Genomic DNA, 27248 nt, shown 5'->3' with positions numbered 1-27248 from the left:
CTAATCTTTTCTTCTCAGATACTCAGATTGTCCAAGTTTCACTTCCATATAAAGCGACACTCCAAACATACACTTTCAAAAATCTTTTCCTGACATTTAAATTAATTTTTGATGTAAACTGTTTACTTAACATTACTGAATTGTTTGTGAACTTAACTTATTGTAGTTAAAACATAAACCCATAATGTCGGCAAAAACCAGTAAAACTGGGAGAAAGAGGATTATCTAAAGTAAGACTAAACAGTTATTCTCCATATTTATAATTTTATTGAAGAAAGAAGCCAGAGAAGGACAAGCAAAAAAATTAAAACAAATAATTCTGGCTTAGTATTTCTAAAGTGACTGTGTATCCGTTAAATTTCTTCAGTGGATTTTAAAGCAACAACAACAACTCAAAACTATTGAAAGTGAATTCAGTACTCCTCATAAAAACCAGTCAAGGAAGAAGTTGGAAACTGACCTGGACAATTTTAAAAAAGGTGTCACTCGGAGGAAGGCGAATGAGTTTCAGTTACGGTATGGATAACACCACTCTCTCTGAGGAAACTTTCTCCATTAGTAAAAGAGTAAATAATGTTTGAAGGGAGCATTTAGACTCTTCATGTAGTCATGAAAAAATTAGATTTCCAGTGGAAAAAAAGCTGAGAACAACAGAAAAATTTTGATCAAGAATGATGATATAAGATATAAAAGGTTGCATTATTTGTACTCCATAATGCAGTACAGATAAAAAATTGTCTAACTGTACACATAGATAAAATCTATATACATTCTTCCTAAATGAAGGGTCAAGCATGGACCAATGGTTCTTCAGATGGGCTAAAAGCTCCCATTTCTAAATTGAGTTAAGCAATAATAAAGATGTTCAAAAAGTGATGCAACCTTACAGAAGGTTTTCTTCTTTTGTTGCAGGTTTGAGGAAGATTGAGGAAAAATGGGTTACACAATGCAACAGAGAATATTCATTACCTACCAGTATATTAGATGTGCCAGTTATGCGTAGGCCCACAATGCCTTCACAGATAAGTATGGTGTGGAAGCATCAAACAAGTCCTCCTGGCTATACAAGTTCCAAGAGACAGGTAATGTGGCAGATGGAGCCAAAAGTAGTCAACCAGAAATGTTAATTCCAGAACTGTTAATCGACATGCAAGTTGCATATTCTGTCAGTCCCAAGAAGTCTGTGCGACAACTACCCAGCCAGTCTGGTCTCTCTGTTGATAGTGCCCACACAGCATTGCGCAAGTGTTTAAAGCTGTATCCATACAGAATTCATGTTGTTCATGAGTTGTTACCTGCACACACTAGAAAACATGTAGCTTTCTGTCGGCAGTTCATTCATCTGTAATGCCAGATGGGGAAGAACTCGCTGATTAGTTTTGGTCTGAGGAGGCATTATTCAACCTTGATGAGTCCACGTAATTCACACATTTGGTATATGGAAAATCCACATCAGCTGCACAACTGGGTGTTTGGTGTGCAATATCATGTAAGTTATCTTCATGAGATTCTTTCATGGAACAGATAACAGTGAGCACTACAAACAGATGGTGCGACAATTAGTAACCATTACACCTGCAGACCAGCTAGAATACACGTGATTTCACCAGGACAATGCTACAACTCATACAGCCAACAACACCATGACTTTCTTGAATCAGTGTTTTCATGGACAAGTGATTTCAAAGGGTGTTGTGCCCCTAAGTCTCCTGATTTATCCCCTCCTGACCTTTTCTTGTGAGGATACCTTAAGGATGGTGCTTACAAAACTCATCCTCACACCGTTCCTGAATTTCAGATCGAAATTCAACAATATGTTGCTGCAATTCCTTAACACATGATACAGCATGTGTTTAAGAGCATGCAATGTCATATTCAATTATGTGAATCACATAAGAGAGGCCAATTTTAACAACTACTGCAACTTATTAATTTTCTTATAAGGTTGTATTACTTTTTGAACACCCGTTACTTAATGCGGGAGGAAAAGACAGTTCCATCGAAACTGTTCTCCTAATATTTAAGTCTGGTCAAAAATCAGGCGATTACCATGATAATATGAATTTTAATAACTTTCAAAAATGGGTTTTCTCAATTGCTACCAAATCTGTCATTGAGACCTGCATAGTAATCATGGACAACACACACCATACCACAATATTCAAATAAATTCAGCACCTAATTTGAATTAAAAAATAAGGCATGATCAACTGGCTCATTAAAAACAAGATACCATTTTCACATGGAATGTTCAAACCTAAATTGTATACACAGATAAAACTACATAAACTACAATTTAAGACATACAAAATAGATTCTTTGTTTGCTGAAAAAGGACGAACTGTTTTCAAATTATCAACTTAACATCCCAACTTAAAAGCTACTGAGAATGTCTGGGCATGTGCTAAACATTACATAGCCCAAAAGTATATAACATTCGATTTAGAAGATACAATAGAACTGGCGAAAGAAAAAAATTAGAGAAATAAATGAAAGGCATTTTGCAAGGCTGTGAAAAATTTTAAGACAAATTATTTAAAACCTGAACCGATGTTAGATGAAATGTCTGAGCATTTTATTGTAAAATTACATGAAGCTAATTTCACAGATAGTTCCATGAGGACAGTGGCGACGAAGAGAACATAGTGAGTGGAGTTGAAAAAATACTTAACTTTGAAAAAATTAAATATGTTATGCGTTAGGTAATGTATTAATTTAGTGAGTCTAGTAAAAATTTATGGAACCAATTTGAAAATTGTATAATATTATAATGTGATTAATATTGGTATTATGGTAAATCGATGGTTTTTTAGTAAGTTAATTTTTTAATTACTATTAGCGTCATGATCATTATATAATGTAATGATATTTTTTGTTATTATTTCATTGACAAATTAGACTCCATTGACATCAAATGAGTTAAGATTTATGAGATTGATTTATAGCGAATGTTTTGTTTAATATGTTTGATTTGCGTATAGTGTCGTTAATTGTGTACATTGGACATGCGGTAAAAATTCTTAGAAATAAAAATCATGAATCAATGTCACCATACACAATTATATAGAACTAAAACTAAGCATAGTTAAACCAAGCTTTGTTTTACTGAAGTAGATTTATGACTGGCTACTTAAGTGTAATATATTAGGGATGTAAGGCACTTTGGTGAAGGCAAAATTGTGGAGCGAAGTGTTATTAACTATAATTGTAGATGAAAATTTGCTCTCTGTATTCTGTTTACAGACCAAAACTCTCTCTGTTACTGGATCAAGACAACTAAGCATTTGCACAGCTTATAAGCCACCACTCACCGAACAAACTGTAATTATATGATTCATTAACATTCATGTAAGATCATTTAATAAAAAACAATGTTAAAATTTACCTGCTGATGTTAGAATTGGTATCTGGAGAGTTATCAGTAGGAGAATCATTACTGGCATTAGGATGTTCTAAGCGATTTAAAGTATTACTGGCACGACGTAACATTTGTTTAGCAACTGCTAATCTACTCTGAGACAAACACTGTCTTGGCTGAGGCATTGTTAATCCTTCATTAAACAAACATAAAAATACACAAATATATAAAATACATCACAGAATAATTCAATATAATGTTTTCATTATTTCAATTTCATTCATAAAATGTTACATATACTGCAACTGTGTTTAGTCAATAGTGGTTCAGGTTTTAAGTTGTTCACCCAGTACTGCAGTAACTGAATAACTAGTTCAGGTTTTGGAATATCCTATCAGGTACAGAGAGACTTAACAGGTGATTAAAAAAGGACTTCACAACTTAAAAAGCATATAAAATCCTACTGAGACAACTTACAGATTCAGTTGAGTCTCATTTCATAGAAAAACACATCAATTTTTTCACCCAACATTCACGTTGGTTCTACATGGCTTCCATTTGTAATGCAACATACATCCCACCTGAAATTGATTTCATTCCAGACTGAAGCCAGCAAGCTGGGCGTTACCTCTGCAGCTGCAGCATTAATTCAAGGTCTCAGTTCAACAAGATCAGCACGCAAAGGTGTACATTAACCCAATTTTTAATGAAACCCCACAAGAAAAAATCTAGTACAAAGAAAATCTTGGACTTCTAGGTGATAGTGAGGTGGTGCTCCATCTTGCTGATAGTAATGTGTCCATCTTGGTTGTCATCATCATCTAACTGAGGAATTAGAATATTTTCTAGCATGTCCAGATAAACTATACCACTGACAGTTGCCTCCTGGAAGAATGGGTCGTACTTTGTTTGCGTAGGGCACACAAAACATTGATCTTAGGGCTCTATCAAGAATGTGCTGCAAAGTTTCATGAGAGTTTTCGCTACCCTATATTCAGGAGTGAATGTGGGATAGCCACTGATGTGAAATGCTGACTCATCACCAAAAATTACATTGTCTAAAAATCTATTGCAGTCTGAATTCTACACATCATTTCTACACAAAGTCATACAACTTTGTCATCTGTACCATGGTTAGTTTGTATGGCGCTTCAAGTGCAATAATTTACAATATATGTACCAAAGAATCATTTGTGGAATGCCAATCTTAAGTGAAGCACATCAAGTTGTTGATTTCTTCAGGCTACATGCAAAGCTTTCTCTGAGCTGTTCCACAACAACTTCAGGGATGTGTGGGCAGGCATCTTTGTTATTTTGTATGTTTAACAGAACAACCTGTCTCAACAAAGATTTGGTGCCAAGAGTAAATTTTATGCCTATTAAGAGGTTCCCAACCACTCTACAAAAATTACATTCAACTGCAAATTGTGGAACCAAAAAACATTCCATGCCAGTAAATGTATTCATTTTTAACAACACTGGTAACAGTGCTGGCAGCCAAATCTGGTACTACTGAACTATGTAAGCCAAACTTGACGTGTTCTGCTACGAAATGAGACCTCAAATTAATTTCTAAGTAATCTAAATAGATTTTTATATGCTTTTAAAGCTATGAAGTCCTTTTTGAATCACTTGGTATTATGGCATACTTCTCTCAATTGTTCTGTGGTATCATATACCCCTACTTGATTTTGGAAACACTCTAAATTTTTATAAAAAAATACTCTCCATTTAACAAAGCCTGTATTATATTGTTACAATCTCTGTTGTCATTTCTATATTTTTATTTAGGTTTATACATCAAAACTTTATTAATTACTGCAGCTGCATTTATCACATTATAACAATAAAAATGAATATTAGCAGAATATGTATGAAGAGCAATTAAGAAAATTTCATCTACTATATTAAAAGCAGCTGATACTTGCCACAAATCAAATTTCAAGATTACATAACTATTTAAAGTATGCCAAGTCCTACAGTAATTGGCCAGTCTGCTGTTTAGGTTATTTATTTATTGCACACATTTTTATTTCTATTTATTTATTTTCTATGCGTTGAAATGTTAAGTTGTTTTTACTGAATGTGGGAATAACTTTAAAGATTAGCAAAACAGATTTAAGCATGATTAAGTGGTAAAGAGATAAAGTTACAAAACACACAGGCTAAAAAATAACTAAATATAGCTAATTTAATTATATAATTTCTGTTAATATTTATCAACACTTATAGGAACAAGTATTTATTCCATAGAGTTATAGCAGATCTTAAATTATATTAAGGACTGATTGCACTGCTTATCAGTTTTGGCTATAAAATACTACTATTATACAGTAATAAAAAATATGTTATATTTAAAACTACTTAAGAACTACTTTGCCAAAATACTTCATAAAATTAACATATTCTTTATAGATAACAACTAGGCTAATCATCACTTAAAAAAAGAAAACAAGTTAATCTATTTTGCTTATTGTTAATAAAACTTCAAGTTAATTAAAATATAGGGGAGAATTTCATTTAAAATACATCTTGTTTATTAACTAAAAAAAAAAAACTTTAAGTAAATTAAAATAAAGGGAAAAATTTAATTTAAAATACATCTTGTTAAATTACTATTCTTACTTCCTTATGTCCCAAAGGAAACTTTTTAAGTACATTATCATTTTTAATTTTAAAGCATTAACACTTTTTAATTTATTTAAATAATAGCTACCTTGTGATTCCATAAGATCAGCTGGAAAAGCCATTGCACCAAGATACATAGCATTTCCTCCATCAATCCGTGCACCTGGTCCTTGAAAAATATGTCTGCGGTGATTAGCACCAGTGCCACGTGAATATGGTTGAGATGAATTCCTGGAAGCTCCGCTTCCTTCAGACCCACCACTATGGGGCATCGGTGGAGGTCTTTGTACAAGATGAATGACTTTACCATTAACATCTGCAAGAATCAGAGAACTCATTTTAAAACCAATTTAACACAATATTAAAAAAATAAATTTATAAAATAAAACCTCTATGCCATATAATATGTTACAGTATAATATGTAATTCTGCTTCACTTTTTTTGATACACACTTGCTGATTTAAAAAACTCAAATTGTGTAAACACTGCATTTTTTGACATTTTACCTTAACAATGGACATTATATGTGGTGATGGAAACTGTGAAAACAGAGATTTCACCATGTTGATTTTAACTGAAAAGCACACTTTGAAAGGTATGAAAATCTTCATGCATCTAGATAAATATTTTGAGCAAAACTATAATGAATTTTTTTTCTTCAGTAAATAACTAGAAGTCTTTTGAGAATAACTGAAAACATTTTCACTGATTAAATTTTTTATCCGTAGATAAATAATGAACAAGTGATAAAATGTAAAATCTTAAAAACCCACGAAGCCGTTTTGAAGAAGCCTATCTACTGCAGCACTCCCTGGCGGTTTATAACCGTAAAACTAATCTAAGAACCTACTCTGAGGTGATACCTGTGTAGTGAAAAAACACATTAAAATTGGCCTAGTTGTTTTAGAGAAACACATCTACTGCAGTACCCTCTGGTGGCTTATAACCACACAACATGTCTAAGAATCGGTTCTGAAGTGATACCTATGTTGGGTAATGCAAAAATCCGCATAGAATCAGTCCAGTAGTTTTTGAGGAAAATGATAAAATGCGCATGCACGCACATATATTATACACATCTCCATTCCGTCGTGGGTAAAAATGATTACTCAAAATTAAAAAACATATATTTTTTTGCCTGGACACACAACAAGGTATCATTATCAGCACCTGGACACAAAATTACCATAGCAAATGAGTAAAAATTAACAATTAAAATTTACCTTAAAAATTAAAATGATGTAAAATTCCTATGCGGAATGCTAAGTTTGAAATAAAATTAAAATAAAAGCAATATTAAAGACTTAACATAAAACAACTTCAAAAGGCAGAAACATGATAGTTTTAATCAAATATTTGAATCCAGATGCATGGCCTTAAGAAATCATCCAACATTAGACAACATCGATGCATTGTGGCCTAGGATATTTTGTATGTTAGGCCCAAGTTTAAACTTCTGACACAATGCTGCATAACAAATGTAGTCCAAAGGATGTGATGCATCGTTAGTTGGTAATCACAGTGAACGCAAACATGTGAATCAGTCTGAGTTATCAGATATTCATGAGTGAGCCTAGAATGCCCTATCTGCAAACAGCAAATACCTCCTCATGACAGTTATTCCTACATGAAGAGCCCTACAGTAACACAGTGTTCTTTAACTGGATGTAAAAAATATACAAACATTTGAAAGCAAAACTCTCTGAAGATATGTTTTTATTTCATTCATACCCACTCAAATCCAGGTAAGATGTGCCATTTTTTGTTAACACCCTTCTAAAACAAGTATGAATTTGTTATTCCTATATCTAACCAAAAAAAAAAACCTCAACAAAGAGTTGAAAAACTTTACCAACTTTGCCCTGATAGATTTTTACTTCAAATATGCCATAAAGTTTTTAAATATCAATGACTTAAATGGGCAATATTTAGAGAATAACTGCAAAAAATATCAAAACTTTCAGCAAAAAACTTTATGTTCAATTTGATCCCATTGATCAAATAACAGTTTTACCATTTAAATTACACAGTATTAAAAGTATAACTGAGGAAAAGATTAACATTCTTGGTAAAAAAAATGCTGGGTCCCAATTGACCTCCTTATAACTACATAACATTTTATCATCAAAATTAAATTTAATTTAAAGCACAATTGCTAAAATACCAAAATTCTTAGTAAAAAAGATTTATATCCAATTTGAGTCCCTTGCTCGATGCTACCTCATAAAAGATCTTAATAACAGCCACAATTTGAAAAACAAATAAAAGTATTAGTAATTTTTTAAAAATTTGATGTTTTTTAAAAGATCTGTAGCCAAATTTCAATCTTTATAGTCAGTAGGTTTTTAAGAGGCAAAAATTGTTTAGAACTAATGTTGAATATCCTCCATCTATTTAAATCCGATTGATTTAAATAGTTAAAATTTTAAATAACTTAATGAGTAATTTTATAGCACTAAACCCCAAAATTTGTATAAAGACTACAGAAAACTTCAAAAAATTTCCAAAATTAAAGACCATTAATGCTCCACATTTGAACATTTTTTGAGCTATTTTCAGAATTTGTGTTGAACCAGTCTGGAACTATTAATCAAAATATAGGCCAACATATATCTATCAGAAAGTTCTATAACTTTTTGTGGTTTGGGACAAAGGTCTTAAAATGTTTACACTTGAAAAAGTCTGATACCCAAAATTTTGTCAGGCTGTTTGACTTTCCCTTTATGGATATGCTGCTGTAGCAGTAGAGTATAATTTTTATTTTCTTAGTACATCTTAATTTTTTTTTCAATGATATCAATTGCTACGATTATTAGCCAATAATTACTAACATCATGCAGTATAACTCCACTCAGTATTGTTCAACTTTACATATCTTAAAAACTTTTCATTGAATATAGCTTCTCTGTAATACTTTATATTCAAACTCTTTCAATTTCCCAGATATTATTTTAGAACTAATGCTATAAAGGAATCACTTTACAGTCTACCCAGGATCCACTAATATTATTTACTTTTATTTACCCACTCTGAAATTTGTCATTCTAATAAAGAAATTGATATAATCCTTATAAATTTTGACCACGCACCTACAAAAATGCATTAAAACAAATTTATTTTACAAATTAATGCAACAAATAAACTGAAAAAAGTATATCTTACCATACTCTGATAGATTTTTATCATCTTGCAAAACCCGACCACAATAAATAAGCCGTTGCGAATCAGCAGGAACATTTACTGAATCTGCTATTCTTTCCTTCAACTGTTTTACTGTTATCTATTAAAACAAATACATCAATGCATAATTATTATTTTCTCTTATTTATAAACATAGAGAATGGACAAACTTAACATGTATACTAATACACACTAGCCTCAACATGTAAACAAAATTACACAACTTATAATTTAACACATTAATTCAACATAAACATATATTCAATGTAAATTATTTACATAATCTTTTAACTTAAGAAGTAACAACTTATAATATTTATTTCAGATTTAACAGCAATAAATGTACAAGTGCTTCATTCAGACTGGATTTAAAACTTTCATTGTTGAAAAAGTAATGATGGATGTGTAATGAAAAATAATGCTTTGGTACAACATAAAACATGCAATGTGTAACATTGAATACTACACCATAAAAACAAAAAAAAATCTTTAGGCCCTAAACTGAATAAGTTGGTAGTTCCTCTTTGATATCAAGGGCAATCATGTTACAAGTGAATTGACAAATTCACAACGTCTATTAATACCGTTATATTAAGACTGCCCAAGAACAAAAACAATTTTTAAAGAAGAGCATAGAAAAAAGAAGCAATTGAGGTTTGATTTTGCAAAAAGATAAACCATCCACAAAACTTTTTTTTAAGCAGTTTTTAACCAAGAAAACATCTCAATCCTTTGCATTTCTCTAGAAAGATGACTCAAATGAAAAGAGGGCAAAAGATATGAGTTAATAAGAAATTGCACTCTTTACTATGATAATCTTTTAAAAGCTCACAATAATTCTCAGGTTAATGGATTGCAAAAAGACAATCACAAAAAAGGAGTCAGGAAAAAATAAAGAAGAAATGAAGGAAGTCTACTCTAATGCACAAGGAGAAGAATAGATGAAAAACCTATTAAAAGCAGGTTCCTGCTTTTCTTAACCAACCAAACTAAAACTTACAGGACCAATTGCAATTACCTGCTATTAGCCAACACCTTATACCTTTTGTTGCAGAGACAACATATAACAACTAGAACCTGAAACCCCATCAGGCACATTCCTGTTGGACCACCCTTGGTCATACCCTGTAAAGGTTAGGGGACTGCAGTAATAGGTAAAGGGAATGCACCAAGAGCAGTATGCAAGTGTGCAACTCTCCCAGTGACCCCACCACACTCCTTCAACCTCAAAACTTTAGTGCTCTAGAAATATTGCAACATAATCCTACTTTTCATAATTCAAAAATTTTAACAACAATCATAATAAACCATTTCATAAGAACATTAAATTCCACCAGCAAGGGACAAAAATCCAGGGTTAATGACACAATTTCAGTGAAATTACCTTTTTTTAAATAAAGAGCAGCAAGCACAATATTAAATTAATTGATGAATCAATTAAAAATAGTAGTATGTAAGCAGTGCGGTACATCAATTAGGTGAACATAAAATAGTTTATTATTAAAAAAATGTAAATACTTTTTTTAAAACAGAAGAGTCTCAATTTTAACATAAGTAAAATAAAATACCAGAATGCAAACTTTTCTGATAAAACATATAATGCATCAATCAAAATATATATATATATATATATATATATATATATATATGTGTTTGTGTATGTGTATGTAAAAACTTACATCATCAGGAACAGAGAATCCATGATTACGAGAATCTAAAGTCTTAACTGTGAGATCAATCATTATGTCTTACTTCCTGAAAAAAAAAAAACAAGAAAAATGATCTAAATTAAAAATATTGAACACTACAGTTCTATTTCTTATTTATAATTACATGCATACTCAATTTACAACTGCCTCATAATTAAACAGATAACAACCAATGCAAGAAGCGTTTGATCAACATTCATTGTATTCATAGTACAATGAATTGTATGACCTCTGTTATCCAAAATAAATGGATTGAATTCAGTTTCAAGTAATCCAGAACTCATAAGAAATGCAATGTGTTGTATGTAAATGTAAGAAAGAAATGAATGATTGTATATATTAACTTAATCTGTTAAATTATTGTTTAATTGTTTAAAAAAAACCTCAATTTTCTAAACAATTACTAGTTAATTTTGTGTTTTTTTTTTACCACAGCCTTGATTCTACATCCCTCTTTTAATTAGTACTCCATCTGCTGATGAGAAATACTTGCTGTCCTTAAGAGAAAGGAAAAGGTATACTAAATAGAAATCAACATATTGTGTGAAATAAAAAGATACAATTACAGCGGAAAGGTTTCATGAAATTTAGTTTTAATAACTATATAAAACAATAAATAACACATTCAAAACAAAATACTACAGTTTTTACAACAAAATAGTTTCTTTTTTTTGAATATCACAAATAAATTTATTTCAGTAAATTAAATTAAATATTATTTATGTACATATGAGTATTTATCTAATACATTATTTAGCAACCTAGAATATGAAATATATGACTTAACAATAAAATAAAATGGATCTACTCCTGGTCAGATTTTTTCAAATCTATTTATAAAATAATAATAATAATAATAAAGACATGCAATCTGAATAAAGAAAACTTTCTAACAACCCACAAAGCCAGCATTATCAATTCAATATATTATTGTATAAGTATTTGTACATTAATACAACAAACATTGCTACGTTATGAAAAAATAAAATGTATACAGCAGCTGAAAATATAAAGAATAAATTAATAAACAAAATAAAACATCAATTTATCAGTAAGAGAAATACTTCCTTTTTTGGAGTTACCAGTGATTTGATTTATTTGATTCTATTCTCCATTCCCTTTTGTTCCATGCTTACCTTTTAATATCAATATAATTGATATATCCTACATCCTCAGTTATTCTTTATAAATTTGCATCTCTGTCTCTATGAGTTTTGTCCCTATGAATTTCTATAATCAAATTAATCTTAATGGATGTCCACTAATTTAATTTGTCTTCAGAAGATTCTGCTAAAATTTCTCCCTTCTTTCCATTGTAAAATTCATTTCATATTTTAACAATCCACTTAATTTTCAACATATTTCTGGAACACCACACTTTTCTTTCAGTTTCTTTCTTTTCTTTCAATTATAACAGATTATATAACAACACACAGAAATATATTCAATTCCTAATTGATAACCACAAAATTTTATACTATCAGACTTCTTTTATGGTTCAAAGTTCTTGATTGTGCCAATCTGCTTTTCATCTCTATCCTACTTCATCCATCCTTTGTAATCTTACTCTATAAAGAGAAGTTATGTCTAAATATTCACTCGTAATTAACTATCTTTCTATTACACCGTATTAAATTTCTCTCCTTGTAAAATTTATTTCAATTAAATTTTTCAAATCAAAAAACATAAGAAACCATCAAGTTTACCTCTTATATAACGCCTTAAAAATTTCAGTTTGATCTAATTTCACCAGGTCAAGTGAAATCCAGACAAATATTTTTTTCTAGCTGCAACTCCATAACAAGAGTTTTCAGGCATATGTTAAATGAACTTTTTCCCTCATTTCAAGCTCTTGAATCAGATCCAAAATTATTTCCTTTCCTTCTAAATCATCCAGTATAACATAGCATAATATAAATCACATATGCGCACGTGTGTGTGCAAGTGAAATAATATAAGCTAAATGTAGTTATCAATCTACACTTACACTTTGTAAAACATTTTGTTAATCATAATCAGCCCACGTGAATAGCAATACAATACAAAATGTTAAATGATCCCCACCCATCATCCTTTCTCCAACAATACTATCTGTGATTGTTACTAAAGTACGAGTAGGGGATCACAACCTCCTCCAAACACTAAGCATGTGTAGACCAAGGACTTTTATGAAGGACACTTTAAAAGCTATAATTGAAAAAAGAGGAATAGCTTGTAATATAAAATTTCACCAATAAATTAACAACCACACTGAAAACTGACGTCAGGATTATCATCTTTCATATCACGAATAATAAAAGTGTGGGGCACCCACATTATATTTTATAATCACTATGATAATTTGCTATGTAATACAATGAAGGGCAACCCATGCTTTTATTATTCGTCATATAAAATGTAAAGTAATTTTGATAACATTTTTTTTGGGGGGGGTTTGGGCAAAGAAAGCATTGGCATTATCATTGCCTGGAATAAAATTTTATAAAAGAGAATACAAAAATAAATAGTTAAAAAGGAATAGAAACAACATTAATTACTAAGAAATTAAAACAAAAACTTACAATGAAAAATAAAAGCAATTAACTGGGAAAAAGAACACATACTTTTTTTCCAATGGGCAAGCCAAAACACATTGACAGTGAAAGCATCAAAAACCACCTTTCAGCTTTTCTCTGTCAACAAAAATACCACAGATCCACCTCCAGCACAATGGAATAGTGCTGGACTAAAGCAATGTAACTAAATTAGGGGTTCAACTGGACAGACATTTAATGTGGAAACCCCATGTGGATCAGTGTAGAAAAGGCAGTAAAAAGAACCTGCCTACTAAGAAGACTGACAGCCACAGGGTGGAATGCAGATTAGGATGTTCTCATGACTGTGCTAGTCATGTCAGGTCTTGTACATAAGACCTGTGCTAGTATAAGGGAGTGAAGTGATGGTCACAGCCAGCGCTAGCACACTAAGCAAGCTCAACCTAGTTCAAAAACAGCCTTAAGGGTAATCAGAGGCACTGCTAAGTCCACCCGTATTGCAGCCACAGACTCAGACTGAGTCCCTACAATCATACTGAGAGAGGATAACATTGAGATTCTGGAAATATGATATTCCATCTGCGGACACTGCACCCCTGTGCATGAACCAGGACTTCTTTAAACATTTACTTACCTTGGCTCGCTACAAACTCAAGAACCATTCGACGCCAAAACATGCCTCTCCATACAACATGAATTGAAGCAGCTACTAGCCGTACAAACCATCCACAAGGAATCTCCAGAGGACGAAAGGATTCTTCACGTCTACACTGACGGATCTGCAATTTCAGGCAGTGGAGAAACAGGAGTTGGTGCCGCCTTTTCCAGGGAGGTCGTAGGTGCCTCCCTCAATAATTATGCTGATAGTTGGAGCAGTGCACACTGCTGCAGCCGAATTGGAAGAACTAGTTTCTCCTTTGAAAGCAAAGTTTTTGGTTGACTCCCAAACCACTATACATAAATCTATCGTGCAGCACTCAAACAGACTGCTGGAGGATGGTTGAGTGTAGAAGAAGACTGAAAAGGTTGGGAAATCATGGGTGGACACTGATGTTTCAGTGTATACCCAGTCATGTCAACGTATGTGGAAATGAGGCTGATAAACTGACCAAGTTAGGAACGATTCTACCCCGACCTAGTTGCACTGTCTCCTTGCATTCCTCCAGGGTGCTGGTCGACACAGCGGTCAACAGATGGAACGAACAACGCCTCTCTGAGATGGCTGCTGGTAGCAGATGGGAGACTTTGATTACTGATGGTCCTATCGACCCCACCCTACCACATACTGTCTGCCTTCTGACAAAAAACTGGCCGCACCTATCTTGCTGGAACACAACTATCACCTTCACTGCGTCTATGTACTGCTGTCTCCCGAGTGTCTGCTGTGTGGTTGCGGGACAATGGATGCTGATAACCTGAGAGATGCTGATAACCCTGGACCACACCCAACTGGATAAGAACCCAGAATTCACAGAAGCCTGTCTTTATTGGTCAGCGCATCACCAAATGGCTCAACAGCCAAGGGTGGGTGTTGGCTAGTAAATAAGTATATATATATACTTAACTGCACGCTTAATACATGAATATTAAGGTAAAAATATGGTTAAAGATGATAAATAAATATAATCAACAGTAGAAATTTTTTTTATCAATTAAATCAGTAGACAAAACAAGCATTAATCTTATTTCTGCTAGCCACTGTAAAGTACTTACAACTAAATAAAACATCTGATGTGGACACCACATGACTTCCTTGAATGCCTATTAAATTACTTATACACTTTTTTTTTACGTGAAAGTGCATAAAATTTTATTTCATTATTAACTTCTGATATTCTTTCATAATTTTTTTTTGTTATTATTGAATTATTATTTAGCGTAAAAAAAATTTTACAATCGGAGGTTAATAATTACTAATAAATCAATAAATATATTTAAATTAAAAAAAATTTTAAAAAAGAAGGATATGAAATCTGACTCAAACTGATGTGCCTTCCCCTTTAAGATCCATACATTTTATTAAATAAATTTTCATTTGGCTGTAACTCTGGAACCAATGAAAATAAGTACAGTGTTATATGGCTGAAAAGCTCTCAATGAGGGCTTATTACTACAGTTAAGAAGTGTCCAAAATCCCAATTTTTTTTTGGATTTTGGACATTTTTGATTCATTCGATTGCAATCAAAAGGGGAGTGCACAACTGGATGTTGCAACAATACTAAATCCAATATTTCAACATCCTATGGCTAGTCGTTTTTGAGTTATGCGAGATGCATATGTACGTACATACATATGTAGACATCATGCGGAAACTAGTCAAAATGGATTTAGGGATGGTCAAAATGGCTATTTCCGTTGAAATCTGAAAACCAAAATTTTTCATGATCACAATACTTCCTTTACTTCATACAAGGAAGTAAAAAGTATATATAAGTATACGTCTCTATATAAGTATCATGAAACAAGAAAAAAATACAAAATATTTTTTTAAAAAATGACCAGATTTCAAAAACATATTTCATAATAATTTTTTTTTAATAATTTTAATACAAATTACATACCATTTAAATATATTTAAAATTTCACGAACAAAGTTATAGTTTTATATGCCCTCCATCTCAAACATGGATAACATCAAGACGATAGCTGAATTCTTCTGCAGCGCGTTGCAGACAGTCTTCTCTTATAAAAGTCAATGCAGCTTAGACCCCAGTTTTGAACTTATCATTCCCAAATCCCAAATCATTTACTTCCTCCCCATTCACACATGAAAACTTGAGAATCCACATGAGACTATATAGCAGGAGTTAGATTCATCAAGTTAATGTTTTTTGTGTGGTTTCATTAACGAAAATTTATTTATTCACAGTAACTAGGCATTCTTATTTTGAGATGCAGTAAGACTGGCTTTTTCCTAAACTAAATAAAGCTTGAAGAATTCATTTTTCAACAAGTCATGGCCCCACCACTTTGGTGCAACCAAGTTTGTCGGTTTCTAAATGAAATATTACCTTGACGCTAAACAGAGCACATGGGAGCCCAAGGCTTGTCACCAAACTCTTGGCCCCTGAGATCCCCAGACATTATACCTTGACTTTTTTTTTGTGAGAATATGTGAAAAAGTATTTGTTACATCATTACCTGCTCATCAGTATCACAACTACAATAACTTCTCTAACAGAAGACTGTTAATTATAACACATGTCTATTAAATATATCTGTTTAAATCTTAATCTTTTTTTACATACTTTATAATTTATACTATTATAGACAATGAAATATGAAATCAAACTAATTCTTCACTTTATAGAAAGTTTAATTTGTTTGATATCAATCATTTGTTTAATATGAAATCAAACTAATTCTTCACTTTATAGAAAGTTTAATTTGTTTGATTTCAAATGAAAACAAAAGCTACAGCATTTAACATAAACCTCTGTAAAATGTAAAATAGGCTGATGCACAAATACAAAATGGCTGCTTAAAAAACTGAACATCTAAAAAATTAATGAATACCTGTTTTTAACTCTGAGTATAGTACAAGCTTAGATAAAAAAATAAAAAATAAATTTTGTCAGCAACCATCATTGGTTGATTTGATATGGATTGACCCTTACTGGTATTGAGTAAGTTATAATTACATTAGAACCTATCACTAATAATTTTAAAAATAATGAGAATGTCAACTTCAACAACACGGGGGCTAGATATTAAAAATATATAAAAAAATGTAAAGTGCAATGAGACATTAATATTATTTATGGTAAAACTACTAACATATACCTACATATAAAAAAAATAATTCAAACTGTGTATGCCACACAGTCCACACATCCCTGCCTCTTGAAAAAAATTACCAAAAGTGAAATTACATTTCATGTTCAACTTTATTGGTAATTTTCTAATAGAAAGAATGGAGATAGGTAAATAATCCACTGAACCAATCTTTTAACTTGAGAAAATATAATTAAAATGCTTTTTGTTTCTTCCTTCCAGGACCAACAGTCTTAGAGTTTTGATTTTTTCCGTAAACCCATACAATCATAAAAATAAATGTGCACAACATTAAAAATATGGCCACCACAGGTAAACTGCTTAAAAAAAATAGTTTTAAGGTCATGAAACATGTAGGAAACAAGTGGGTAAGTTTCAATTTCTTTTTAATCAGTCAAACAATCAGCTTATGTTTTTTGGGACACTTAAAATGGTTTGACCCATATAAAATAATTCAAAATTATATATTGGGCAGTCTACATGCTTATTTATAATAAAGAACTTTATTTATTTTTAAGAAATGTGATTTTCTTACTTTAAAATGCCTTAGATATAATAGAATAACTCCTTATGTCCACTTATCCTGGATGTGGAAATCAAGCAATCATTTTTGCTTGAATTCATCATTTTTTATGCTTACATTGAGATTAATCTCAAAATTGAAGTTTATACTTAATTTCAAAAGTGTGTAATTTTTAATAGGTAAGCTACTCACACTGATATTTTATATAAAGTAATTTTTCTCTTATATAAAAGCAGAGAAAAAACTGAGGCTAAGAAAATACCCTATGAAAACTGGATTTTGTTCATTCGCATTTGATAACATAGAGCTATAAAATGTACATGAAATCAAATTAAGTACATACAGCTTTGATTTGTAGGGCATAAAGTACTGAGTACAATGGAGTTTATTTGAAAAGCCTAGAACGACAATGCTGAGTAATTTAGAAAATTGTAGATGTCTGCAAACATGAAAAACAGAATAAGGCTTACAACAAAAATGTCTGCCCTTTTTAAAGTGGATAGAATAAAAATTTAAAAGAATTAGTTTTGAACTCCCAAAACATAAGGGAATGTACCTACAAAATAAGAATTCTTCTGAGATTGTCAAGCAACCAATAATTTTTTTTCTGGACTACTTTGAATGGATTGACCCAAATGCCTAACTTAACAGTTGAATCTCAGACCAGATAATCTATAAGCTAGTGAATCTAACCCATTACACTAACTTACCAGCCAATTAATGAATATCTGTTACTCACTTGTAAAGTGGGTCATGCCTCATGTAATTTTAATAAAAAAATTAATATCCAATAATTTTTAAAGACTTTATGTAAAGAAAAAAATAGTTTTATCCTGATTATAGCAGATGATGCTTTACCCCCTGTTAGCATGATGGTTATTATTAAGGTTAATTCTAATATGCAGTTCATTTTAATTCAACTAAAGGATATTGGCAGCAATAAATTTGAAATATATGTCTAACTTGTCACTATGTTGGACAGCTGTACAATCAGAACTAAGTCAACAAGGTTATTACATCCTTGGTTTAAATTATGGCAAAATTTTATAAAATAATATGATGTTGCACCTCTTCATTTGGGTAATTTTTATTTTGCCAAAGCTGAGTTAGTATTACAACTTCAGACATCCTCAACATACTTTAATAAATAAGATTAGAAAGATTAGTTGAAAAATGTTAGACCTATGACAGTAATTGAATCTGAGACCAGATTCAATTACTTACCTGTATCATATGAGTATATTGGAGTCTATCACTATATTGTCACCTGTAGTGACAGTAATATTTAATAAAATTAAATAGATAGTTATTACAATTACCACGTACTTTTTTTACATTAAATAAGAGAAATTTAATCTAAACTTCTGTTTAGATTTTCTTTGTTAACGCTGAATATAATTTAAGTTGATATTTCTACTTTCTCAATTTATAATAGAATATTCCTAGCAAAAAAAAGATCCATCACACCCAAGCAAGTTCACCCAATCACCAGACTACAGAGAGCAATCAGTAAATACTGAGGCACCTGAAAAACTGCCAATAAAGGCAATCATACCTCTATGTTATTTGGGGGTTAGATTATTTAGCAAACATCCAAGGAATACAGAAGTCTTTTATAAAAAGCCACAACAGCAACAACTAGAAAATATAAATTTTTAGATTTGGTATAACAGAAACAGTATAGACAAAAATACTACAAGCTTCCAGAAGATGGGCCAATGATATTACTATTGATATCGTACAACTGTAGTGGAGGTGCAAATATCATAATTACGTTAAGTTTAAGGATGATATAAAGATGAAATCATGTGAAAGGAACCTAATTTTAGTCTACAGATACATAATCTATAATGAACTTTTCAATAATCATCTTAAATTTATAAAAGAAGCAAATATAGAGTACAGTCAACTTTTAGACATTTCAAACATCTGAGAACAAAGAAAATAAAACAACTTCCAAATAAATTTAAATTTCAAAATCATATTAACTGATTTTGTCTCGGTTTTTAATTAACCATAGTCAATCAATTGACATGTTCAAAGCAAACTAATTACAGAAACATACTAAATATAAATTATATTTCAGAAAATAATAACACCCTTCCTACATATGCCTGCATTGTATGGCACAGGTTAGGTTATAAACTTTAATAATGTATCATTAAAATATACATAAAAAAGTTTACCACAAAGATGATCTTAAACAAAATATAAAACGTAGTACGTGCAAATCCAATGAATCATAAAGCTGAATAAATGAATGATCGATTATTTTGGGAAATTAATAATCCTGCAGTGTCATACTGTTGCACAATATTCTAAACAGCTGTTACAGAATACATTCTTAAAACATTACTAGACGACCATGATTAATAATATCTGTAGCTTGTATAAAAAAAACATTCAATTTACATTTTTTAATATGTGCAAACGATTCCGATATATAGTGCAACCATGGGCTTGTAGCCGAAGAGTAGACGTTTGCCAACTACCTCTAAGAGTAATTTTCATTCTCTTTAAAAATATTTTCATTATTATGACCTACAGTTTTAAATAAATTATTATCATACACACTTACCTATTCTTAACAAAGAGGAGAATTGTAAAAATATTCAGAATTGTAAAGCCGTATACGAATAGGCCAAACAACTTATGGCGTAGGATACGAACACTGCTGACCAGTTACGGTTACGGGAATGTTATTGAAACTACAAGTTCGGTTTATCACTAAATAGACACATTAATAGTATACTATTTTTCATGAGTCTTTGAGCACAAACGATACACTTCAATTCAAAAATTAAATCAATTAATGAATACCCTTAATTTAAAAAACATTGCGCAGAGAAAAACACATACCACCAACAAATTATCGCCATCCGTAAACATGCTTGCCACCTTAAAGCTCACGTATCATAAAAAGATTTCCTTGAATTTACTACTACCCCAGAATTTTACGCTAAGCAAACGATATTGCAGAAGTCTGATCACAATTTATTTTATAATGATAAAAATAATTAAATTATTAACCAGAATTTGTTGTCTTATAATAAATAATACATGCTCAATTTTATTTACAAAAATAAAAATCGTGATTAATGTTTCTCTTACGTAAGCATGAATAAATTTCTGTAAGTGAAGCTGCCAAGTTATAAATATATTACAACGAAAAATAATTATTTATTTTTTATGTGAGTGTAATTCAAATATTCATGATTAATACTTACGTAATTATACCTACGGAAAATGGAAATTTTCTATTTAATATAACTAGTTTTTAAATATTGTCAAATAAGGCTTATCTTACCGCATGGCCCATTAGCTCAGTTGGTTAGAGCGTCGTGCTAATAACGCGAAGGTCGTGGGTTCGATCCCCCCATGGGCCACTTTATATTTTTTTTGACGTGAAATAATTAAATAATTGTATTTTTACCTTATGATCCTCTGTGATATTGTTTTTAAGACAATAAAGTTTAAGATTTTGATTAACCATCTTACATGACTATGATAATAACTAAAGCTTATCCATGCAGTCTACAGATCAATCATGACAGTCAATCAAAATCTTAAATTTTATTGTCTTAAAAACAGTGTCACAGAGGAGTATAAGGTAAAAATAAAGTTATTTAATTATTTCACATTTTTTATGGTTTTTTCATCAAGGGTTTTTCAAATTTTTAATTTTATTTATTACTTTTTAAAGATTAGTAAGCCTGTGCCCAACAGTGGGCGTTTATAGGCTGATGATCATGATGAAAGTTTACTATACTTGACCAGCACAAATTATTTATTTAATAATTCACTCAAAAATTTAGCTTTGCTGGAGTTGAAAAGACTTACAAACACTCAAAAGCCATTTTGAAGACACATATCTACTGCAGCGCCCCCTCGTGGCTTATAATTGTAAAACTAATCTAAGAACCTGTTCTGAGGTGATATCTATGTAATGCAAAAAACTGCATCAAAATCGGCCCAGTCGTTTTAGATAAATACATCTATTGCAGCACCCCCTGGTGAGCTATAACTGTACAACATGTCTAAGAATCTGCTCTAAATTGATACCTATTTTACGTAATGTAAAGAACCACCACATCAAAATCAGCCCAGCCATTTTAGAGAAACACATGTACTGCAGCACCCTCTGATGGCCTATAACCATAAAACATGTCTAAGAACCTGCTCTGAAGTGATACCTATGTTTTGCAGCAGAACATAAACCATCAAAATCGGTCCAGTAGTTTTTGAGGAAAATGGTAACAGACATACACACAAACAACCTGTTACCCCAAACACATATACCATCTCCGTTCCGTTGTGGGTAAAAATGAATGATAGGTTTCTCTTAGCAAAGTTAAAATATCTATGCTTTGTTGTGAAATCTACCTTCAATAATATGTATTATAATTATATGAAATTGCACAATTTAATCAAGTTATTTCAGATGGTTTCTTCTTCTGTTTTGTTTGAGTAAATAATACAATGTTTTACTAATGATTTTCTGACTTTCTTCAGTTTCAACTGAAATGATAAGATACAGTGCAATGTACAGAACTGTGTATTTTATTAGTTATTATATTTGTATTTATTTTAATGGTATGAAATTTGTTATTTAATAAATTTCATATACCATTAGTCTGATAAATATAATAAGGATGTAGTAAAGTTTTACTAAAAAGTAAAGTTTTGAAGTAAAGTTTTTGATTAAAAAAGAAATTGTTATGCTTATGATGAAATATTAAATATAAAGTTTATTGAACCAATAAAATAAGTTACAAATAAAAGAAGTTAAATTTTGAAGAAAAAATTTGATGTGGACACCACATGACTTCCTTGAACGCCTATTAAATTACTTATACACATTTTTTCTGCACTTCATTTAAACTTATTTCATTTGAAAGTGAGATACAATACTCCAATTCTTTAATAAAGTAGACAGTTATACAATTGCTGAAACTAGAGAATGTATACACAAATTAAGATAGAAGAATTATATCAAATCAAAGAGCAATTAAATATTTGGCAACAAAAAACAAATAAATGAAATGATTTAAACTCCAGATTAGGGAGAACATTGTCCAACAATATCAGAGGAGTAATGAACTAAAAGATGAGAATTTTTGCAATTTATAAAAGATCGGGCATATATGCCTCAGTGCATATGTTGTTCTTGTGCGGGTCTATTATTCAGTCACTCCCTAGTTAACTTTAGTGTAGAAAAAATTAAACAGAAATTTCAGAATAATTAAATTAAACTAGAAAATCCAAAAATAGTACAATTTTAAATTATAATTTTCAGTTAATATTAAATAATCAGGTGTTATTACACACAGGTCTATCACACACACACACACACATACACACACACACACACACACACACACACACACACAAACACACACAATAATTCTATTAAATTACATAAAACTATTAGTACATAAAGTTTTATTTCATTATTAACTTCTGATTTTTTAATTTATTTAAAATTTTTATTGTTATTATTGAATTATTAGTTATTATAAAACTATTTTTACAATCATGGGTTGATAATTATAACAAATCAATATATTTAAATTAAAAAAAAGGTTAAAAGAATTAAATTAGAAAAAAAGGAGATGAAATTTGATTTGAACTGATATGCCTTCCCCTAAGATCCAAATATTTCATTAATTAAAATTTTATTTAGCTATAACTCTGGAAACAGTGAAAATATGTACCACTTATGATATCACTGAAAAGCTCTCAATGAGGTCTTATTACTGTAGTTAAGAAAATGTCCGAAATCCAAATGTTTTGGGATTTTGGGCTTTTTTTGGACACTTTTGGTTCAGTTGATTGGAATCAAAAGGGGATGTGCACAACTAAATGTTACAACAGTCCTAAATCCAAAATTTCAACATCCTAAGGCTAATCGTTTTTGAGTTATGCGAGATACATTCATATGTACATACAGATATCATGCCGAAACTCGTCAAAATGGATTCAGGGATGGTCAGAATGGATATTCTCCATTGAAATCTGAAAACTGAAATTTTTTGCAGTCACAATACTTCCTTTACTTTGTTCAAGGAAGTAAAAATCATGATCATTAATATTGAAAGAAAAAGAAAAATCCTTAAGTTTTAATTTAAAAAAATAGACTAATAAAATAATAAGGTTGCTAGCCTTGGGTAGTTGAGTGGATAGTCCTGCTCCCAGAAATGTGGTGATGAAATTATATTTTTGAAATTAACTTTTTGATTATAATAATAAAATATATAAATAATTATTTGTACCAGCTGAGGTCATGTCAGGCTGGAGTTGTCATTCTGATGAGTCATCATGAACAATGATGGATTAGGCAGGTGGACTTTCCTTGCATGGCCACAGATATCCTTGCTGTTTCCTGTCCATGATGACTACAGCTGTCTTGAGTAGAGAGTGAGAACCTCAGAGAGAGAGAGAGAGTTGGAGTCTTGTAAGAGAGTGAGTTGTTCCTGGTAACCATCGGGGCTTATATGCAATCAGGATCCTGACATCATATAGAATGTTGACTTAATTAATATTAATCATGTCATGATTAAAATTAATTATTACAAAGGAAAAACGACAGCGTTGATTTTGTTTTATTTAAGATCATGATTTTTGTTTTAATTGGTATCATACTGCCTTAATACAGATTAGCAAACATTTTTTTTTTTTTAGTTTTTTAGTATAATAATTAATAAAACATAGAAAATACAAAAGGTATCTGAGTTGTATAATACATGTATTTGACATTTCTTTGTAGAATAATAAGTATGAAGAATGATTAAAATGTAATTTAATAAACAAGATCAAAAATAAAAGGAAATACAAGTCCCTTTCCTAAGTGCAAATTAAGTTTAACAGGGAGGATCCCAAGAAGAAATATCTAAGGACTTAACCCCAGAAGTTAAAAATAAGGACCATAATGACTTAATTGAATAAATAAAAATAAAATTAAAAAAAATAAACATGGGATTTTGATGCTTTACTTAAACACAAATTATGAATAGTTAACTTTTTGTAATATCTTGTAAGAAGTAAGAATAGCTATTGCCCATTACTTAGTACTTTAGTTTTTTAATTAGTAAATTTTATTAATTAGGTCTACATGGATGTGTAGCTTAATTTTCTGGCATAAACTGAATTATGTTTGTTATTGTATACTGAAATTATTTTTAAAATGATAAAGGTTCAATAAATCCTTTTTTAAGATGTATTTCTCCTTTAAAAAAAGTGATAACTCTCAACCACGATAGCATTTATATACAGTCTCTGCTTTCCTAATTAAGTAATTCCTTCATTGTGATGGTTCATTTTCTTGATAGATTAAAAAATAAGATTTTCTCTATTTTTTTGATGTCAGATTAAATTTTGAAAAGAATATTTTGAAAAAACTGAATTTAAAATGGTTAGGGCGAGGCTATGGATGGAAGTACGCTGAACCTCTTGGATAGTACTAGTATGACTGAACCTCTAATTCTGCTGTTTTTTCTGAATGTAGAACACATTTTAAAAAAGAACTGGTTTAAACTTCAAAATATTTCATTTTCTGATAATTGAGTGGTTAGTGACTCATGAGGAAAAGGGGACTTGAACTTCTTGGATGTCATTAAGTATTATAGTTTATCTTCAGGTTGCAATTTTAAAAGAAAATTCAAAGGGGTTGCAGTAAGAGATCTCAATATTAAAAGTACAATTAGTTGTCAATGTTGTATGCTAGAACTCGTAAGTAGCTATAAGACCCAAATCTCTTGGATAAGTACATGTTTTTTTAAGCTTTCTGATTACTTAGCAAAAAATAAAAGTTTGAATATTGCATGAAAAATATTTTCTTTAAGGTTGATACCAGTATTATTCTTGCTAACACTGGGCCTGTAACAGCAAGTGCATTACTGAGCCTATTACTAATTTTATTTATGCCTATGAGTTTAAAAGTAGCCATCTTTGCTTCAAGAAGAGTTCATTCTCCTGAAGAACGAGAGATTTTGATTGATAAATTTACAGAAAAACAGTTTTCATAAAATGATTTGCTGAATGAACAGTAAAATCACCCTATCTGATCTAAACTTACAGAAAAAGTTTTTTCTATACATATTTCAAAAATTTTTTAAAACTTGCTTTGTACTTTTTAGTCGAACTTTAATCAAATTATCATATGTTGCATGAGTTTAATTAGTAGGTTAATTTGGATTTTAAAGGATCATATATGGATCATATTTCAAAAGATCATATATGAAATGTGGTCAAATTCAAAACCTCTCATCCAAGTTTTTGACACTTTTTGTAAGTCAAACCGCTATCGGATTTGTCATCTGCAACCCCAAAAACCCTGCGTAACAGTTTAGCAGATTTTTCAATTTTTTACATCCCCACCCGTAATTTAACCAGTACGGGGGCATGTTGCAAAAGTTATGGTTGAATATTGTATTGACACTCGACCTTAGTAACTTCATTTTTCAGCAAAATTTCATCAATCGGCGTTGTCAAGAAGTATGTAAATTAAGGATGCAAGATTTGAGGACATACATGAAAAAAAAACAGTGGGAGTTAAAGAAAAGCAAGTATAAAGAACGCCTGGTCTCCGTGGCGCGAGTGGTAGCGTCTCGGCCTATCATCTGTACGTCCCGGGTTCGAATCCCGGTCAGGCATGGCTTTTTCACATACGCTGCAAATCATTCATCTTATCCTCTGAAGAAATATCTAACGGTAGAAAATTGAAACTTGATTTCCCTTCAATAATCTATTCGAAAATTTAACTAAAATAAAATTCAAAATTCACGTTTAAAAAATCTGAAAAAATAGAACGAAGTAATGTGTATTTCTTTATGGGAATTTCTTTTTTTTTTGTTTTAAGAAAAAAGAAAAGGGAACTCCTTACATATCTCTTACTTCACATATATAAAATATACTCTTTTTGTGTATAAAGAGTGGGAGAGGTATTCCAATTTTTGAAAGGCGTATATAAATAAATTATAATAAAATACTTGATTTAAATAAGGAATTTATCTTCAGTGTTGTTATTATTAATAATATACAAGAAGAGTTATACAGACGTTATTTGTTTCTTGTTGCTAATATGTGTGGCCATATTGGTTGTTTCAAATAAGATGGTGGTTGTTGTCATAAAGGCGCGAATGTTATAACCTAAAAATTTATTAATGTCACTATTTCATTTCTCTGTTTTATATTTGGTTTATCGTGGATTGTGATTTAAAGTAAAATCACCATTTGAATGTGGGGATGTTGAGGTGTCATGCATAAGAGAAGAATTTTCAAAACTTTTCGGTAATTAGTGTTTTTCTTATGTTTTCATTGTTTTGAAAGTAGTTACAATTAGTTAACTGAAAAATAATTTTCCTATTTCTGTTGATTTTAATTTAATTATCGTTGATGGATTATTATTATTATTATTATTATTATTAAACTACATGTTTTTTTTTGTTAGATTTGTCTTATTTTAATTTAATTTGGTAACAAATATAAGTAGTAAAAACTAAGTGATTTCTTCATTACTTTTTTACATTAAAATGGTAAAGT

General features: G+C 30.7%; 2 protein-coding genes and 1 non-coding gene across 5 annotated transcripts in view; 2 read left to right on the top strand and 1 right to left on the bottom strand.

Moving 5' to 3' along the window:
- The window catches only part of LOC142329466 (large proline-rich protein BAG6), a 96067-nt gene extending 75462 nt beyond the window's left edge, over positions 1–20605 (bottom strand). For all 3 annotated transcript variants that reach the window (XM_075374126.1, XM_075374127.1, XM_075374128.1), the window contains exons 1-5: positions 20287–20605; positions 10847–10922; positions 9150–9267; positions 6075–6302; positions 3386–3551 (exon numbers count right to left, since the gene is read on the bottom strand). In XM_075374126.1, coding sequence (XP_075230241.1) covers positions 3386–3551; positions 6075–6302; positions 9150–9267; positions 10847–10909 — 575 coding nt within the window. In that variant the 5' untranslated portion in view covers positions 10910–10922; positions 20287–20605. The remainder of the gene's footprint in view (positions 1–3385; positions 3552–6074; positions 6303–9149; positions 9268–10846; positions 10923–20286) is intronic.
- Positions 20606–21020: 415 nt separating this feature from the next.
- TRNAI-AAU (transfer RNA isoleucine (anticodon AAU)) lies at positions 21021–21094 on the top strand. The gene has a single exon. It is a non-coding gene; the product is annotated as a tRNA-Ile (tRNA).
- A 5742-nt stretch (positions 21095–26836) lies between these two features.
- Positions 26837–27248, top strand: part of barr (non-SMC condensin I complex subunit H) — a 40873-nt gene continuing 40461 nt past the window's right edge. The window contains exon 1 of the mRNA XM_075373815.1: positions 26837–26996. The gene's annotated coding sequence lies outside the window, so the exon portion shown is untranslated. The remainder of the gene's footprint in view (positions 26997–27248) is intronic.

The sequence above is a fragment of the Lycorma delicatula genome, chromosome 8 (assembly GCF_047948215.1).
Source record: "Lycorma delicatula isolate Av1 chromosome 8, ASM4794821v1, whole genome shotgun sequence".
Lineage (NCBI taxonomy): Eukaryota > Metazoa > Arthropoda > Insecta > Hemiptera > Fulgoridae > Lycorma > Lycorma delicatula.
The sequence above is the reverse complement of the archived record's forward strand: the minus strand, read 5'-3'. Positions and strand labels throughout refer to the sequence as shown.